The sequence below is a fragment of the Electrona antarctica genome (assembly GCF_951216825.1).
Source record: "Electrona antarctica genome assembly, chromosome: 14".
NCBI lineage: Eukaryota > Metazoa > Chordata > Actinopteri > Myctophiformes > Myctophidae > Electrona > Electrona antarctica.
The window spans coordinates 28,281,599-28,298,996 of NC_136795.1; the positions used below are offsets into that span (position 1 = coordinate 28,281,599).

General features: G+C 43.9%; 2 protein-coding genes and 1 long non-coding RNA gene across 4 annotated transcripts; 2 read left to right on the forward strand and 1 right to left on the reverse strand.

The window, feature by feature from the left end:
* Positions 1-2,043, reverse strand: LOC306937133 (eukaryotic translation initiation factor 3 subunit B-like; the record flags this gene model as incomplete). The annotated part of the gene is made up of 1 exon (XM_079520800.1): positions 1-2,043. The coding sequence occupies one exon, from the start codon at positions 2,041-2,043 to the stop codon at positions 1-3; it is 2,043 nt and encodes a 680-aa protein (XP_079376926.1).
* A 4,434-nt stretch (positions 2,044-6,477) lies between these two features.
* On the forward strand, positions 6,478-14,980 carry ccdc137 (coiled-coil domain containing 137). 2 transcript variants are annotated; one of them, XM_079519844.1, is made up of 6 exons: positions 6,478-6,673; positions 8,102-8,238; positions 8,959-9,187; positions 9,955-10,037; positions 13,680-13,759; positions 13,871-14,980. In XM_079519844.1, the coding sequence occupies exons 1-6, from the start codon at positions 6,597-6,599 to the stop codon at positions 14,090-14,092; spliced, it is 828 nt and encodes a 275-aa protein (XP_079375970.1). In that variant the 5' UTR covers positions 6,478-6,596; the 3' UTR covers positions 14,093-14,980. The 2 variants fall into 2 exon arrangements, with proteins under 2 accessions (XP_079375970.1, XP_079375971.1); XM_079519845.1 differs by having other exon boundaries at positions 8,105-8,238.
* Positions 14,981-16,314: 1,334 nt separating this feature from the next.
* LOC306936679 lies at positions 16,315-17,378 on the forward strand. Its single transcript, XR_013791520.1, has 2 exons — positions 16,315-16,963; positions 17,072-17,378. It is a non-coding gene; the product is annotated as an uncharacterized lncRNA (long non-coding RNA).
* The last annotated feature ends 20 nt before the right edge of the window (positions 17,379-17,398 follow it).

A 17,398-nucleotide genomic window follows, 5' to 3' on the forward strand; every position in this document is an offset into this window, starting at 1 on the left:
TCAGACTGGAATGCGTTCGTCACTGATAACGAACTCCACGGTCTCCTCCTCACAGTCATCCATGTCGCCATACAGTTCGGTGTCCACACCTTCTCTCAGTTTGAGGCGGAGGTCCCTCTGTTCCCAGTACACCTGACTGACCTTCTGGCGGTACAGCCGATACTTCTCCACCATGGCCCTGCGCCTGTCCACCAGCTCCTTGGAAGCCTTGGACTGGCTCAGACGATCCTTCTGCTCAAATACCTTGGAAAACCTCTTCATGTCCTTGCTGATAGCCTTGATCTGTTCATCGCTCAACAGGGTGGCCGGCCGTGGTCTCCAGAGCAGCTGACAGAAGCGCTCCTTGTTGTTCTTCTGGAGCAGGCGGCCCTGGGACGTCCACAGCCAGTAGGCGTTGTCCACCTTGTGTCTCCACCAGGACACGGAGGTGACGACGTAGCGGCCCGTGGGATCCCACTCCACGTCGGTCGCAGCGTAGTGCTCTGCCGTGTTCATCATAGTGCAGTCCGACGTGTCGAGGAAGGCCAGGGCCCCGTTCATACTCTTGAGGCCTTGATACTCCTCGTCTTCTTCCTTCTTCCTGAGCCCAGCCAGGACCAAGAACCGTCCCTGAGGGCTCCAGAAGATACTGTTGACCTGCTGATTCTCAAACGTTTTTATGAGCTCGATCTTGCCGTTGTTTTTGATGTGGTAGATGGAAGCGTTGTATCGACCGGGAGACTCTGCGTGGACGACCGCAAACCTGCTGCCGTTGGGCTCCAATGCAAACGCTACAACACTCTCCTTCATTTCTACCACATCAACCGGGGCCAGCTTGTCTCTCATTCTGAAGATCTCGAAGTTAGTGACCACACCCTGGGCTCCCTTGGGGGTCCTGCCCACTTTCACACAGAGGTAGTCTCCGTTCCTCTGCCAGTGCATTTCGCAGGTGACCAAGTTGAACAATAAGTTGTGATGCCTGATCTCCTGACGTGAGGGGATCTGCATCAGGGTTGTTCTGGCCGAGATGTGTTTGTCCTCTGGTACCCAGAACGCAACGATGTTGTCACGAGGAGACCATGAGAAGTCCTTGATTCCAATGATCTTGAGACTTTTCTTATCAAGCAGGTCCATAGACGGAGTCTCATAGATGCTCAATTCATCCTGTGTCATCCTGGTAAAAAACATCCCATCGTGGCTCCATTTGAAGATGGGCCAGTGTGTACAGCTCTCGCAGTGGAATCCCTTGTTCTGACCAGATTTAATATCCCAGATGATGACGATGTGTTTGTGGGTCTGTGGGTCCTCTTTAGTGTCCATTGGCGGACTGTAGGTAACCAGGTACCTCTCACAGGGGGAGAAGTGGGTGCGGGAGACTCCCTGGTGGTTCAACCTCTGAATTAACTCAAGCTTCTCACTGCCCCACAATGCGATACCTTTCTGGTGGAAGGTCTGCAGGTAGGTTCCTTTAGGAGACCAGTGCATGTAGGTATCCCTCCACTCTTTCCTCTCCATAACTAGGATTGGCTCTGTGGCGTTGTTGGAGAAGACGGCCGCCTTCTGTCCTGATTCGTACATCACACTGTACTGATCGCAACAGTCTGGATCTAAGAGCCAGTGGTGCAGGCTACCGACGTCTTTGAAGGGCTTCTCCTCTGGAGGCTCCCAGTCATCACTCATGTTCATGCACCTGTCAAAACCGCTAACCGTGGTGACCCTGAGCGTGTGCTGTTTGTCCAGTTGGTAGCCGTCTCCTCTCTGCACCGCCTTCAAGGCCTGAGCAGGAGTAGCGTACTCCATAAAGGCATAACCTTTGGTCATGCCATCCGCCTCGGGATAGAACTCGGTGGTGATGTCGCCGAACTCGGTGAAGATCTTGTGAATGTAACTTTTGAGCTTATCCAGGCGCTCTGGGCCCACCTGGGGAACATTGTCCACCATCACACAGATGCCATTGACTTCCAGGGGCGTGCCCTGCAGTAGGTCACTCAGAAGTTCATCTTCAATGTCGTCCACAAAGTCCTCTGGGTCACTGAAGGAGGGTTCCCCCTCGTACACGGCCATCATATCTTGCATTTCAACACAGTTTTTGGGAGATAAAGCTGTTATTCAAAGTGATTCGGGGTCTGCAGCAGTTTTGGCACAATTGCAGACTTGCAGAAAAGTGTGCTCTTAAATACCCACTCTCTCCACTGAGGCGTGGCCTATATTTTACATCTGTCATTCTGATGTCATGTGATGTCAGAATGTAAAAAATCACACCCGTGTGAACTGAGTGGTGTAAGGTCTTATATAGACTGATCAACTGTGTTCTGGCGTAATGTCTGACGTAATGAAATCACACCCGTGTGAACTGGGTGACCATAGCAACCATGCTCATTTTTTGGTACGAACAGACACGTAAACTAACAAAGCCAGTTGTAGGAGTGGTTTACACCACTCAAAAAGAAATCTTAGCAAATAATCACATGCTGGAATGTAATAACCATAATAGTATTGCCGGAAATCCAAACAAGTTATAACAGGGATGCAATTAAGATCTTTGGATTTAATATGGACTAGTGAACTGGTTCTAACATAAGATCTGAGGACCACCAGGGGACCAAATGGACCCTTGAAGGATCAGTAACTCTGTCTCTGAGAGTGTACAAATGGAATCAAATGGACCCGTTCCATTTGTACACTCTCAGAGTTTAATTAACTAGAGCGGTGAGGACTGGCCAACTTGGAACGATACAAGTTGGAAATGAATGCCCCACCCAGTTATGTCTGTGTCCCTTTTATGACCATATATGGAGTTCTTTGTCAGGCATGCCCAAATATGGAGTCTATGCAGATGTCAGAATGACCCGTTCCACCCATCTGTTTGTGTCCCTTTTATGACCATATATGGATTCCTATAGCCTATGGGCTATATCTTTATTCCTATAGCCTATGGGCTAGATCTTTATTCCTATAGCCTATGGGCTAGATCTTGTGCCACCCCTTAACCCTTATCCCTAAACTCATTTGCCATTTTTTACTAATTTAAAAAACCTTTTAAAATAGTTCAACAAGCTCCCAACAAGTAGATGTAGATCGGCTAGTTGAACTATTTTAAAATGATTTTCAAAATAGTAAAAAATGGCAAATAAGTTTAGGGATAAGGGATAAGGGCGGCGCAAGATGGAGCCCTATATGTAGTTCTATGTCAGGCATGCCCAAATATTGAGTGTTGTGATGTCAGAACAGGCCAGCTCCATATATGGACCCTGGGCCTGTCCAGAGCCCGGGCAAATGCCTTTTTTGGCGGTTCCGGACAACCATAAGTCCGCCTGACTCGACACCGGGCACTGCACTCCCTGTGGGGATGTGGAACGTGTGTGTCGAATTTGAAGTCGGTGGGGCGAACGGTTCTCGACTCGAGTTACGTGCATTACAGACGTACACAGACATGCAGAGACGTGGTGCATTTATAGATAAGATTTGATTTTACAGCGTACTCTGTCTTGGGGTCTCAGAGATAACAAATGGTATCAAATAGGTGTTCATGTTCTAATGCATATCGACACTGTCAGGTGTATTAAAAACCTTGTATGTCCAAAACTGTTACTTTTCAGAAAATGAAACAAAGAACCTGAGATCCAATGGATCAGTCCATGTAGTTATTGTTATGTAGTCATATAACATACACTTTTACTTAAAATATTTTCCAATAAGTTGACACGTGCACTTGTAGATCTGCTATTTTTTACTACTTTTGTGTGACACTACAGTATGGCATTAATTTATTGCAGAAAAACAAACAAACTAACATTGAGAAAAAACAAAGTTGAAATATGGAGATACATAGTTTCTGACCGACAACAACAAAATACACAAATGTCTGTTTCTGAATTAATATTGATGGCAATATGTGCCCATATACTGATGACATCAGGATCTCCATATATGGGCATAAAGGGACAAGGACCTTTATTTAATCAGGGAAGACCATTGAGAGCATGTTCTCTCTTTTGCAAGGACACCCTCCGTACAACATGATCACAATATATAGGCTACAAAAACAACAAAACAATTTTACATAAAGTGCAATCATTTCCACATAATTTAATTAGATTGATATTTGCGACCGTATTTACTATGAAAACCTGCATTTCCGTGTGTTAGAAAATGTCTTTATAATGCCAGTAAAGACTGCAACTTGTTCCTGTTCGCAGATGACTCAGCACTGCTGGTCTCGGACAGGGACAAACTGCAGGTTGAAAATGCCCTCAGCTCTGAACTCGGTAGAATCTGCACCTGGCTCGCTGATAACAAACTATCTTTACACCTGGGAAAAACTGAATCCATTCTCTTTGGCTCTAATAGTAATCTCAGCAAGGCAAATGGCTTCTTGGTTAAAGTGGGTGACAATGTTATCACACGTAAAGATGAAATTACCTACCTAGGTTCCATCCTGGAGGCTAATCTTTCCGGTGATAAAATGGCCACCAACGTAATCAAAAAGGTCAACCATAGAACAAGATTCCTTTACAGGATCTCCTCACTGGTCAACAAAAACACCTTGAAGACCTTAACAGGAGCCCTTGTACAGGGTTTCTTTGACTATGCATGCACCTCCTGGTACCACAGCACCTCAAAGGCCCTTAAAACCAGGCTCCAGACTTCCCAAAACAAACTGGTCAGGCTCCTACTTGACCTTGCCCCCCGAACCCACCTCACCCCTGCCCACTTCGACAGGCTGGAATGGCTTAGGGTCGACGACAGAGTACAGCATCTTGCAATGGGTCTGGTCCACAAGATTCGATACACCACCAAGATACCCATGTACCTGTCTAGATACTTCCTTAATGTTAACGAAGTCCACACCCACAACACCAGAGGGAGTGCAACGAACCATGTACAACCCAGATTCGGCACAAACAAGGGACTAAATTATTTTCGCTCCTATGCCACCAAAATGTGGAACGCCCTACCAACTGTCATTAAGACATGCGAATCCCTTGACTCTTTCAAAACCGCTCTCAAAGGGCACCTATGGACGGCTGCAATTCGAAACTGGCCCCTGTAAAATCGGAATCCCTCAAACACGAACGCAAGGACAACACTAGAGACGGTCGCGGCCACACAGCCAACTCAAGGTATGGCCACTGAGCCAACTTGGGGACCCAACGCAGCTCCTCCAAGGAAAACAAACAAATTAACGGAGCTGAACGTGAATCCCCCCCACCGCCCACCCCTTTTTCCCCCTCACTGTATATGTTTCTTTTCCCTTTTTACCTCCTTTATGATGAATTCCTGTTCTGTCTATAGAAGTGTCTATTTGTACGTCTCTAAATGTTTTGATGATTTGAACATGGTGGACCCTATTGGAAACAAGTGTAATGCTTAATTGTGAGTTTGTGCTTGAAATGTACTGTAATTCTGCAAACTGTTAATAAATTCTTCAATCAATCAATCAATCAAAGCCTTATACTAAATATTATGTAAAATCTGAGACTACTACGCCCCCTGGTGTAAACTTTGAAAAAAGGCAGTTACGCCACAGTGATTATTCTACATTTTTGGCCAATCGTAAAAAAATAAATTTAAAAAAAGCGTGCGGGCGTCTGAAATAACTAAGCGATCTACAAGCTCACAAACCGAGCTTGTAGATCAGCTATTTTTGGCGCGCGACACCGACGTACGACGAAGCGTCGGGCTTACTTTCCGTAGGCGGGACCTTATATATACAGGCCCAATCCCAATTGCCTCCCTCAAGCCCTGAGCCCTGAACCCTCATTGACTTTAGTGACGTCAGCTGTAAGTGCTTGAGGGTGAGAGGCTGCGAGGGCTCCACATTGTTGTGAAGAAATGGGACAGCACTTTGAAGATGAGTCCGCCATTCATGACACTTTGCATCACTTTATTCACAGCCAGTGCCTACCTACATGCTTTGCCTATTTAGTATTTATACATGTCTATCACGTCTATTTTAGAATTTAAGCTGATCGTTTTATTATTAGTTTCATAAATACACTTTCCTGTGTGATAGGGGTTGTAATATTAATATATAATAATATTCATTATAAATTGCATTTCCATATTATTTTACTTTGCTCATTTCTCATCATGTTTCCCTTATTATTATTATTGTTATTAAATATATAGCATATCCTTCCATTCCGTCTCCCTTTGAGAACAGTGAGAAAGCACTATTGTGTTTGTTGACATTCTAACTGCGATACATAACTAATTTGCATACTTAAATGATTGACGTTCGGAGGATCCCCCTCATTCCCCTGGTAACGCTATGAACTGTGGGTAATTTATTTGCCAAAGTCAGCTAAAGTCAGCATCGATGCTGACTTTGGCAAAGGGCACATAAAGGGGCGGGGCTGAGCCCTCACTGACTTACCGATTTCAAATGGGACATCCCTCAAGCCCTCGCAGACTTCACATGAACGCGCAGCTAACTCAGTGAGGGCTCATTGAGTCAGCAAGGGAGCGGATTGGGATTGGGCCAGATGGGCGGGACCAATCTGGACCGGCGAGGTTGTGGTTCCTGGGTCAAAGTTTGTGAAGAAAGAAACGTCCATGCTGTTCTTCACGTGTTGTTGTTTTGTAAATAAAGTGTCAATGTATTAAAGAATAACATGGGGAAGAATAGGACTAAACCCAACGCGCCGCCAGGAGAACAAGTAGCTGGCAAAGCCGGACAACAACATCATAGGTAAGGTTTGGACGAGGAATAAAATGAGGTAATATAAGCCTGCTGCTAGCGCTATGTCGCTGTTTAGGTTGACACCACCACACACAACCACCACAGAGCTTACCCATTAATGTCAGCCTACCCAACACCAACATGACTTCAACTCACGTTTGGCATTACAAGCTAATTGTGTCTCCCTTTTGCTAATACGTTATGGGATGATCACGTTAACTACTAGCCATAAGAGGGTCTTCAGGGTAGCCGCAAGCATAGATGCTGATTGATAGCATATAAGTGCGGACGGTCCTGTGGCTATAGCTGCTTGATTTATCGATTGAATACTTTATTAACAGCTTGCAAAAAGGTACAGTGAGTACAGTGGTACGATTATACAAATACTAAAAGTATAATACAAAATGCCCTAAAGGGCTTGTTTGTTTCCATTGTGGTCCTGTGTAGTAACTATTCAATTCATTGATTGAAATATTTATTAACAGTTTGCAGAATTACAGTACATTTCAAGCACAACTCAATACAAAGACTATTAGTGTTAACTGTGAGTTTACAAGAGGGTCCACCTTGTTCAATTCATCAAAACATTTAGAGACGTACGAATAGACACTTCTATATAGACAAAGAACAGGACAGGAATTCATCATAACGGAGGTAAAAAGGGAAATGAAACATATACAGTGAGGGGGAAAAGGGGTGGGTGGGTGGTTTGGGGGGGATTCAGATTTTACGTGGGCCAGTTTTGAATTGCAGTGCCCCTTGAGAGCGGTTTTGAAGGAGTCAAGGGATTCACATGTCTTAATGACTGTTGGTAGGGCGTTCCACATTTTGGTGGCATAGGAGCGAAAATAATTTAGTCCCTTGTTTGTGCCGAATCTGCATTGCACATGGTTTGTTGCACTCCCTCAAGACATTTAAAGGCATACAATACTATGTAAGACATCTCATTCACTAGTAGCACTATCAATACAAAATTTTGTTATGGTCATTGCAGCTTTTCCCTCAATGTCGAGCAATGATCTGGTACAGTACTACCCACTTATAAAACAAACATGGGTAAATTCTCCTTCTACAGCACTGCCACCCAAGCGTCCAATGCCCTGACCCCCTCCGTCAAAAAATGCAGTGCACTTGCAACTTTTTAAAACAGGCCTGAAATGGTCACTTCTCCCTTAAACAGGTGATTCCCCCCCCTTCCTTTTTCTACATATAGTGTTTTCTTTTTTCTAATGATATTGAATTTAGTTGTTATTTTTCATGTCATGTCTATGAATTGATTACGTGTACAGGTAGGGCCTAAAAGGAAACAAGACTGCAAGGACCTTTTTTGTGCTATCCTTTTTAGACTAAGTGTTTCACTGTACTCTGTTGCTGTTTATACATTCTGCCTAATGAACTATTCAATCAGTCAATCTTTGGATGATTGTGTGCACACAGCAGAGACGGTAAACCAAAGCGCGATGGGAAACCCAGAAGGGCAGAGGACCACATCAATGCCATCCCCTTCAGGCTCCGTGAGATCATCAAGAGCAAGGAAAGAATGAACATGGGAAAGAAGTCAAGGAAGAAAGAAGGTCAGAGCAGCGGAACTAGAAGGGTTGGGATCCGGAACCCTCATCTCTTGTTGGCGTGCAACAGTTAATCGAACAAATCACTTTAATCGATTATAACAAATAATCAATGATTTTATAAACAAATCAATTCATAATCAAACCCTATTCTGAGCATGTCATTATAAAGGACATTCAAAATAGTGAATATAGCTGCTCTACAAGCTGACAACGCATTGTGATGTGACACGTTGTTAGCAACAGTTAGCATGTACCATAGATCAGCAATGTTTGCACAACACTGGTGTAATGTAGTAGTATAATATAGTGTTGAGTGGTTAACCATAACCCTATCTATCTACTGTATTGTACGGAGTCGCTCAGGGCACTATGCTAGTGTTTTTCTGTTATTGTGGGGAAATCTTTTGCTGAAAATTGCCGATCGACAAGCTCGTTATAATAACGCGTCGCGCTGCCACTCGTAAGCTTGTCGATCAGCTATGTTCTGCGAAAGCTTTCCCCACCATAAGGATGCTGGGGTTTAAGTGGTTAATCGATTTGTTAATAATAATATAATAAAATTATATTAAAAAGACGCCTCCTGATAATTTGAATAATTGAAAAGGTAATCGATAGAATTATTGCTATGAAAATAACCCATAGTTATAGCCCTAGTCAGAGCAGAACTATGTACTGTATCTATCTGCCCAAACTCATCTCTTGTCGGCTCCATCCTTCATGCAGCCGCCCTCGCCAAAGCAAAAGCAGCATCATCCTCCCTGGCCGGAGACATCCAAGTTCCACATTTCAAAAGAGGACAAAAGGAGACGGAGAGAGCGTACGTGCGGCGCATGGAGACCGAATCACAACATGTGCTCTTCCTCACAAAGAACCAGCTGGACCGGAAGCCTGAGCTGGAAGAGGAGAAACAAGAGAACCCTGCATACAAGGCCAAGTCTGAGAAACGAAAGGGGTGAGTGCTGTAATACTAGTAGTTTTATCACAATTTATTTCAAACTTTTTCCACGGTTACAATTACTGAATGATTATCTTTGTGTGTGTGTGTGTGAAAATAATGTCATTCCCTTAAATACATTCCATGCTAGCCCACTAGTGGGGAGTGTTGTGCAGGTGCCAGAGAAAATGGAAAAATAAAAGGACAAATAAGCATGCGCGCATGCACATCGTGTGCACATCAGATTAAAAAAGTACAAAAAATACAAACTAAAACGTTCTTGGCACTCTTTGTGTGTTAAATATACATTTGTTTGATTTATAGTATTCAAGTATCATGTATGTTCTCCACGTGTCCCCTAGCTCGGCCTAGGGTAGATATCTTCACAAAATACATGCAATAGTCCTGGTCTCTAAACTGCCTCCCCCTGGCCAGCCGGGGCACCTGATGGAGGGAAAAAGGAACTGGTTGGAATAATGTGTTCCTTTCAAGTGCTATGTCCAACCGGGAAAACTGCCTCTGTCAGGTGAAATGAAGCGGCTTGGATTCTCATGCATTGAAGGAAACATGAGGTCAGTCTGTTGCTCTCCCCAGGTTGGCAGAGGGAGTGTAGTGCCCAGGATTACACTAGACAATTGACAAAATTACAATTACAAAAATCATGGGATAAAAACTAAAAACGAAAAGGTATCAAATCAGGCTTAACTGTAACTACAGTGACTTCTCTTTTACAAAGGTATGGCTCCGTTATATTTATCATTTGGTTCTCTTCTGTCTTGTTACAGCCATGATAAAGTGAGACTGCAGAAGTTTAAGGAGAGGAAACAAGGCAAGCAAGATGACAAGCTGGAAAAAGAGATGCGTATAGGTAATAATAGTTTTGTTTTATTGAACTGTCCTGTACAATGTGTATACACAGTATATAACTGTCTTTCATTCATATATACATAGGGTTCAGACATTTTCTTACCAGTAAGAAATTTTACTGGTAATTTACCGGCCAGTAAATTGGCTATATCTGTAATATACATGCACAGCGTGTGTAAAGCAGAAATGCATGTGTGCAAAAATGCATGTTTAGACTACCGCGACAAAGGCAAGCTAGTTGTCTCTCTTTGTGTGATTGTTGTGTCAGTAAGCCTTTCACTAATACATATTCAGTCAGTCCGACAGTGTGCTGATAAAAAAAACATTAAATGGTTGCTTGTTAATATACATTTTCATATTTTTGAAGGAGCCGAGATAGCCAAGATAGAAGATTTATGTAATTTCTATTATATAATATCATTTAAATTGTACTGGGCCAGTGGAGGGTGCCAGCTAACCAATTCTCTGATATACATACTGTTGCGAAGGCTCTCAAATGGATCTCCATATATGGGGATAAAAGGCTGTCACTTGGATCTCCACATATGATGATGATTTATGGCCCATATGTGGAGATAATGGAAATATCCAATGCTGACATCGGATTGATGTGGGAACCCCATATAGGGATGTACACGTGTGTCATCGTCATATGCGATTGGATAGCATTGTCATTATGACACACATATAACTAAAAAGTATAAAAGGATTACAGTCAGAGACTTAAGGGGGCAGAATATCTTCTAATATCTTTGGCCTGAGTCAGTTGGATAGGACGGAATATCTGGCCAAGCAAATTATAGAGCTTTTCATTGGAGGTTTCCACATCCCGGTTAAGTTCGTATCGAACACCACTGTCGTGGGTCCTAACTAAATAACCAGCACTGGTTCGAGCTATTTTACATGGTCCATTCGAGAACGGATTAGGGCGTACGGCAGTAACAGGATGTCGGAGGCCTTAGAGGATGGTGGTGGGACGGATTCCCCAGGAGCCAGGAGGTCACAACACCAGGTGGTATAGCTTGTGGAGCAGGTGAGTTTCAACAATCATCATTTGGGCCCAGGGCCTACGGGCTCTGGACGTTTGCCTCCAGAGTCTATGGGCTCTGGAGGTCCTGGGCATCAGTTGGTTAGATGCCAGGGACCCGAAGTGGTGGGACACACTTCGAGGTTCTGGACATCGGTTGGTTAGATGCCGGGGACCCGAAGTGGTGGGACACACTTCGAGGTTCTGGACATCGGTTGGTTAGATGACGGGGACCCGAAGTGGTGGGACACACTTCGAGGTTCTGGACATCGGTTGGTTAGATGCCGGGGACCCGAAGTGGTGGGACACACTTCGAGGTTCTGGACATCGGTTGGTTAGATGCCGGGGACCCGAAGTGGTGGGACACACTTCGAGGTTCTGGACATCGGTTGGTTAGATGCCGGGGACCCGAAGTGGTGGGACACACTTCGAGGTTCTGGACATCGGTTGGTTAGATGCCAGGGATCCGAAGTGGTGGGACACACTTCGCCTTCGGAGCAGGTGGGCTCCGGAGGTTCTGGGCATCAGTTGGTTGGATGCCAGGGATCCGAAGTGGTGGGACACACTTCGCCTTCGGAGCAGGTGGGCTCCGGAGGTTCTGGGCATCAGTTGGTTGGATGCCAGGGACCCGACGTTGTGGGATTTCCATGTCCAGCAGAGATTGAAGGACCCGGCGTAGGACAGGAGAGTTCATCTTCAAAACGGCATGGGAATTGATTCTTGGGACAGCAGAGCAGGCTCGGACATCAAGACTACGATGGATATACCACCGATGGCGGAATCTACCGAGGAGCAGAAGATACAGCAGTCGAAGAGGAGCAGGAAGATACAGCAGCCGACGAGGAGCAGGAAGAAACAGCATCCGACGAGGGTCCAGCTCACCAGGAAGACACAGCATCCGACGAGGGTCCAGCTCACCAGGAAGACACAGCATCCGACGAGGGTCCAGCTCACCAGGAAGACACAGCATCCAACGAGGGTCCAGCTCACCAGGAAGACACAGCACAGCATCCGACGAGGGTCCAGCTCACCAGGAAGACACAGCATCCAACGAGGATCCAGCTCACCAGGAAGACACAAGCATCCGACGAGGGTCTCGTTCACCAGCAAGATACAACACCCGACGAGGGTCTCGTTCACCAGGAAGATACAACATCCGACGAGGGTCTCGTTCACCAGCAAGATACAACATCCGACGAGGGTCTCGTTCACCAGGAAGACACAGTTGGTGAAGGTCTGGCGAGACGCTTGGATGCCCTCAATGGGGTGGCCTGAATGGCTGACGTTGGCAATGTGGCGATATCATGAGAGCATTGTCTGAACAGCATGATGATGCAAGGGCATCGGAGCTATATCAACCCTCCCATAGATGTTGGAGCAGTCGGAGGACGGAAGCGGAACGCTCTGGTGGATATCATGAGAGCATTGTCTGGACAGCATGATGATGCAAGGGCATCGGAGCTATATCAACCTTCCCATAGATGTTGGAGCAGTCGGAAGACGGCAGAGGCTTTGTTCACCGATAGGATATCGAGATGAAAGTGCAAGCTGACAGACCAGAAGTCCAGGTTCATAGGGACCGAAGTAGTCCAGCAAGGAGGCTGGACGGTCACTCTTGCAGAAATGACCATGAGCATAACCGGAGACGAACAGTCATCATGCATGGTACGGTAGTAGCACCCCAAGGGCCAGGTACGCTCTTGATGCAGTGGCTCGAAGAGCCAGGTACGTCTTCGATGGGGTGGCCCAAGGGCCAGGTACGATCTTGATGCGGTGGCTCGAAGAGCCAGGTACGCCTTCGATGGGGTGGCCCAAGGGTCAGGTACGCTTTCGATGGGGTGGCCCAAGGGCCAGGTACGCTTGCGATGGGCGAACTGTTCAAGCCTTCTTGATATTTTACATATTTCCATGGGAAATCTGGGGGTGGCTGTTGCGAAGGCTCTCAAATGGATCTCCATATATGGGGATAAAAGGCTGTCACTTGGATCTCCACATATGATGATGATTTATGGCCCATATGTGGAGATAATGGAAATATCCAATGCTGACATCGGATTGATGTGGGAACCCCATATAGGGATGTACACGTGTGTCATCGTCATATGCGATTGGATAGCATTGTCATTATGACACACATATAACTAAAAAGTATAAAAGGATTACAGTCAGAGACTTAAGGGGGCAGAATATCTTCTAATATCTTTGGCCTGAGTCAGTTGGATAGGACGGAATATCTGGCCAAGCAAATTATAGAGCTTTTCATTGGAGGTTTCCACATCCCGGTTAAGTTCGTATCGAACACCACTGTCGTGGGTCCTAACTAAATAACCAGCACTGGTTCGAGCTATTTTACACATACAGTATTGTGTATACAGTATATATAAAGTGTAGTGTATCCTCAATTCTTGAATCTGAGAAAACAATCCACAGCAACAGCTTTTGACAGCCGCATCCCATGTTTGACATGGTGAGTTCCTCCTGCAGCAAGGTCGCTTGCGGTGGCTGTTCAGCGCACTGTGGCACTTTATTTAATTTAACCTTAATGTAGTACTGCAAATAAAGACTGACTATAAGTGACTATTAATATACAGTACATTCTTCTGCCTCTACTGATAGATGACGTTGCCTTTGGTGAAGTTGCAATGGCCCCGCCCTCTCTGACTGTCAAACCCAGATGGGCTCCAGTTAAAGGCCAGGTTAGTATTCCACAGGAGGACTGTATAACACAGTTAATTTAACCCATTAATACAGATAAAGCATTTGTTTTATTTCTGAGGTCTCTTTCTTTTCCGCCTGTCGATCACTAGAATGCACCAAAGGCCCTGCTCCTCAACTCTCTCCTGGGCCATACAATGTCCTCCACAGCCAAGGCTTCCATGGCCAGACAGCGGATGTTGGAGGAGGAGCGGGTGCGAGTGGTGGAGGCCTATCGTCACCTGAAGAAACTCAAGCAGCAGCAGCAGCAGCAGCAGCAGCAGCAGCAGCAGGGGGCAAAGGCTGCAGGTGTGGAGAAGCTAAAGAACCTGTGAAGAGCCTTGTTTCATTGAGCCCCTGTTCATTGTTCATTTAAATCTTGGATACATTTTAATGTGTAACCTTAAAGGAGTAAAGTAGTATATACCCCCCAAAAGACTTATTTTCTATCAATTACACCCCATGTAGCCTTGAATTCATGATTTGTATGCATTCCAGTATCCGGTAGGGTAGGAGACTCAATTCAACTCAATTCTTGGCATGAGAAAACATATGTTTACATTGTCATGTCATGTGTCAAAATATAATAAAAATAGTTGAAAATGGGTTGAGTATAGTGTATATACTCAAAGAGTCTCCTACTGAGTCTCCTAATGACCGACGATGACCGGTCATCAAATTGTTGGACAAAAACAAAAATAAATGCCATGAACTCGAGGCTTCATGCGGTGTGTAATTGATAGAAAATAAGTCATTTTTTGGGTGAACTACTCCTAACTACTGCCCACCATTGTTAATGACTGTCTTATCAACTCTTTAAATGGGAACTGATACATCACATGAACTCTGAAAAGAGCAGCTTACTACTTGTGTTGTTATTGTACATGCACACCCAATGCCTGTCAAAGGCAGCTGAGCACTGGTGTTTGCTCAACTTTGCTGTGTATTTTCCCATTTGTGTTGCTTTAAGTTCAGTCACAGGAAACATCAGGAAAACTGTTGACTAACAACATTTGCACCAGAAGGGAGAGAGATCATATCTGGTCACCACCAGGCTTCAAGGCTTAAGTTGAAACACAACAGGACTTTCTGTTGTCAACTTTTGCCTGTAATGTACATTGTTGACCCACTAGGTGGCAGTCCAATAGAAAGATAAATGTATACCCTTTATAGTTTATGGTATTTGTATGGAAAGCTGTACTGGATAAAACCTATTGACTTCATTACATTGATTATTATGAATATTTATCAATAACTTCCAATGTGACTGTGTTCTCTTTTTCTTTTTATAACTTCATTGTCTGGTGCTAAAGTTCTAATAGGGGCCTTCTGAATTCACTCCATTGTTGGGTGCTTTGTCTAAAAAGCAGTTTCTCTCTTGTATACAGTATACATTTGGGCATCACATTTCTGTTAGCTATTAGCCAGAGTAAACTAAGTCACATACGGCTTAAATACAAAACTCTTATTAGAGCTTGGCACTGCTATTTACATTTGTAATCCTTTAAAAGGCTGAACCTCTCTACTCATTCCAGGCATGAATGAAGGCTTTGTTTGACTATCGACTGCATGGCCAAACAATGCTGTGAACCAAAGTCATTTCAGGTTGTTTGGAATTATTCTGAAATGTTTTGTTTTTTGGTTCCAAATGTTCTGGAATTGAATTATTGAATTGATTATTAGCCTTTAATAATGTGTGTCTTGCTGGTTTATTTCTTTGAAGAATTAATTTCAATATAATAGTTTTACAGCTGAATCACTCTGGCGTCTATTTGACCAACTTGTGACTACGATGACATATTTGTATGTCCAAGATTGTGTACATACTGCGTTGCCAAAGTGACGAGGAAGTGCAGCGACTGGGAACAGATGCTTGGGATCAGTAGGGACGCCTCTTCTGAGCCCAACCACTCCATTGGTCAAATAACGACCATGTGCACAAGACAGCTATGCGTGTTATATATTGATTTTAAGTTGTCTTGTGAATTTGTGAGTGAGTGTTTTCATGGGCCAGGAACAAATTCCTCTCATCACATGATTTTTAAACATTCACTGTGTGTAGGTGGAATGCTACCTCAAGAGGAAATTGATCAGTTACCTATTGATGATATAGTGAGTGACTGATGGTATGGGAAGGGTTGTAATGGGTGTACAAATTGTAAACAGATGGACCCACCAGGTTCCATTTGTTTACATTTGTACACAGAGTAAAATCAACACTCAGGATTTTACTGTGTAGCTGCTGATGATGGGACAGTGTGTCCTCGGTCTGCTGCCAGGCAGCCAATGCTCACCCACAGGATTTGTGTGTGTGTGTGTGTGTGTGTGTGATGACAAATTACATGTGAATAATTTTCCCTGTAGAGCATGCAAGGCAGATAAGCAGAGGACCGTCAATGCCCAACACTTATCTTGTGTTCTCCTTTCATGGTAGTTAATGTGTTGAATATATTGGACAAGAGAACATCAATATCATAGAAGTATTTCCAAATCTTACTATAGTTAGCCAACCACAATACTGTGCTATATATACACATACTAGCACTGTGCCGGCCAGTTCTCAATAATAGAATATGTCAATGTGGGTGTGTGTGCACTTTTTTTATTTGCAGCCCACACAGCTTATGTAACCAAAGTGTATATATCCATCAGTTGCTGCCACTGCTATTTAATTTCAATAACTAAATAGTACAAAGTCTACACTGTCGTCCTGGTGTGGCTGAGGCCATTAGAAACCCACACATGGACTCATTGGTTGCACTGGCAATGATCAATGATTTTTATTGGTTGAGTCTAAAACCAAACAGCAACATTAAAAGACACTTTGTGTCATTAGGGCTGGGCAATTAACAGAAAATCTATCAAAACTGACATTTGGAATCAATAGGTTAATAGGATCATTACTTTTTTGCCCGTAACATTTTATATAACAAATCGACTATAATGCATTTTGATAATCTACTAAATGATCACTTCACCCTGTATTATATTTTGTTGTACAATGTCAATGTAAAAAAATTGAGAAAATAGCCGATCTGCAAGCCCACAATGCATCGCATTGAGCTTGTAGATTTAATTGTAATCAAGGCAAATGTTTTAAATGAAGTCATATCGCCCAGCCCTAATGTGACATTTTTCATCTTTAGCATCTGTGTAAAACCATGCACCATAATAGCAATCTGTCAGGTCCCTACAATAGGCAGCAGGCTTATCAGATGATGTTTGACCAGATGAAGAGCCTTGGCTCGAAACGTCATCAATAAACTTATCCTTCGGAGCATATGAGTGTGCGGCTTCCTCTCTTTTCCTAGCAGGCTTATCAAGACCACATAAATTATGTAAATCACTGTGCCAGGAGACCTACATTATTTTCATTCGTGGCATTTCCTCTTCCAATATCCCACATCTGTCTTGAGCTCTCACCAACCCTTTACAATCCAAGGTCCAACAGCAATAGTTTGTTAAATAGCACATAGTTTTAATAAGCTATAAATTATTATGTCCCAGATAATCTAAAATAGAATAAAATAATCTCAAACAATATACATAACATTTTACAAGTGAACAAAGTACTTACAATAACCAATAGATTAACATTATTTACCACCAGTAGATTTGTGATAGATTTGTGAAAAGAAAAA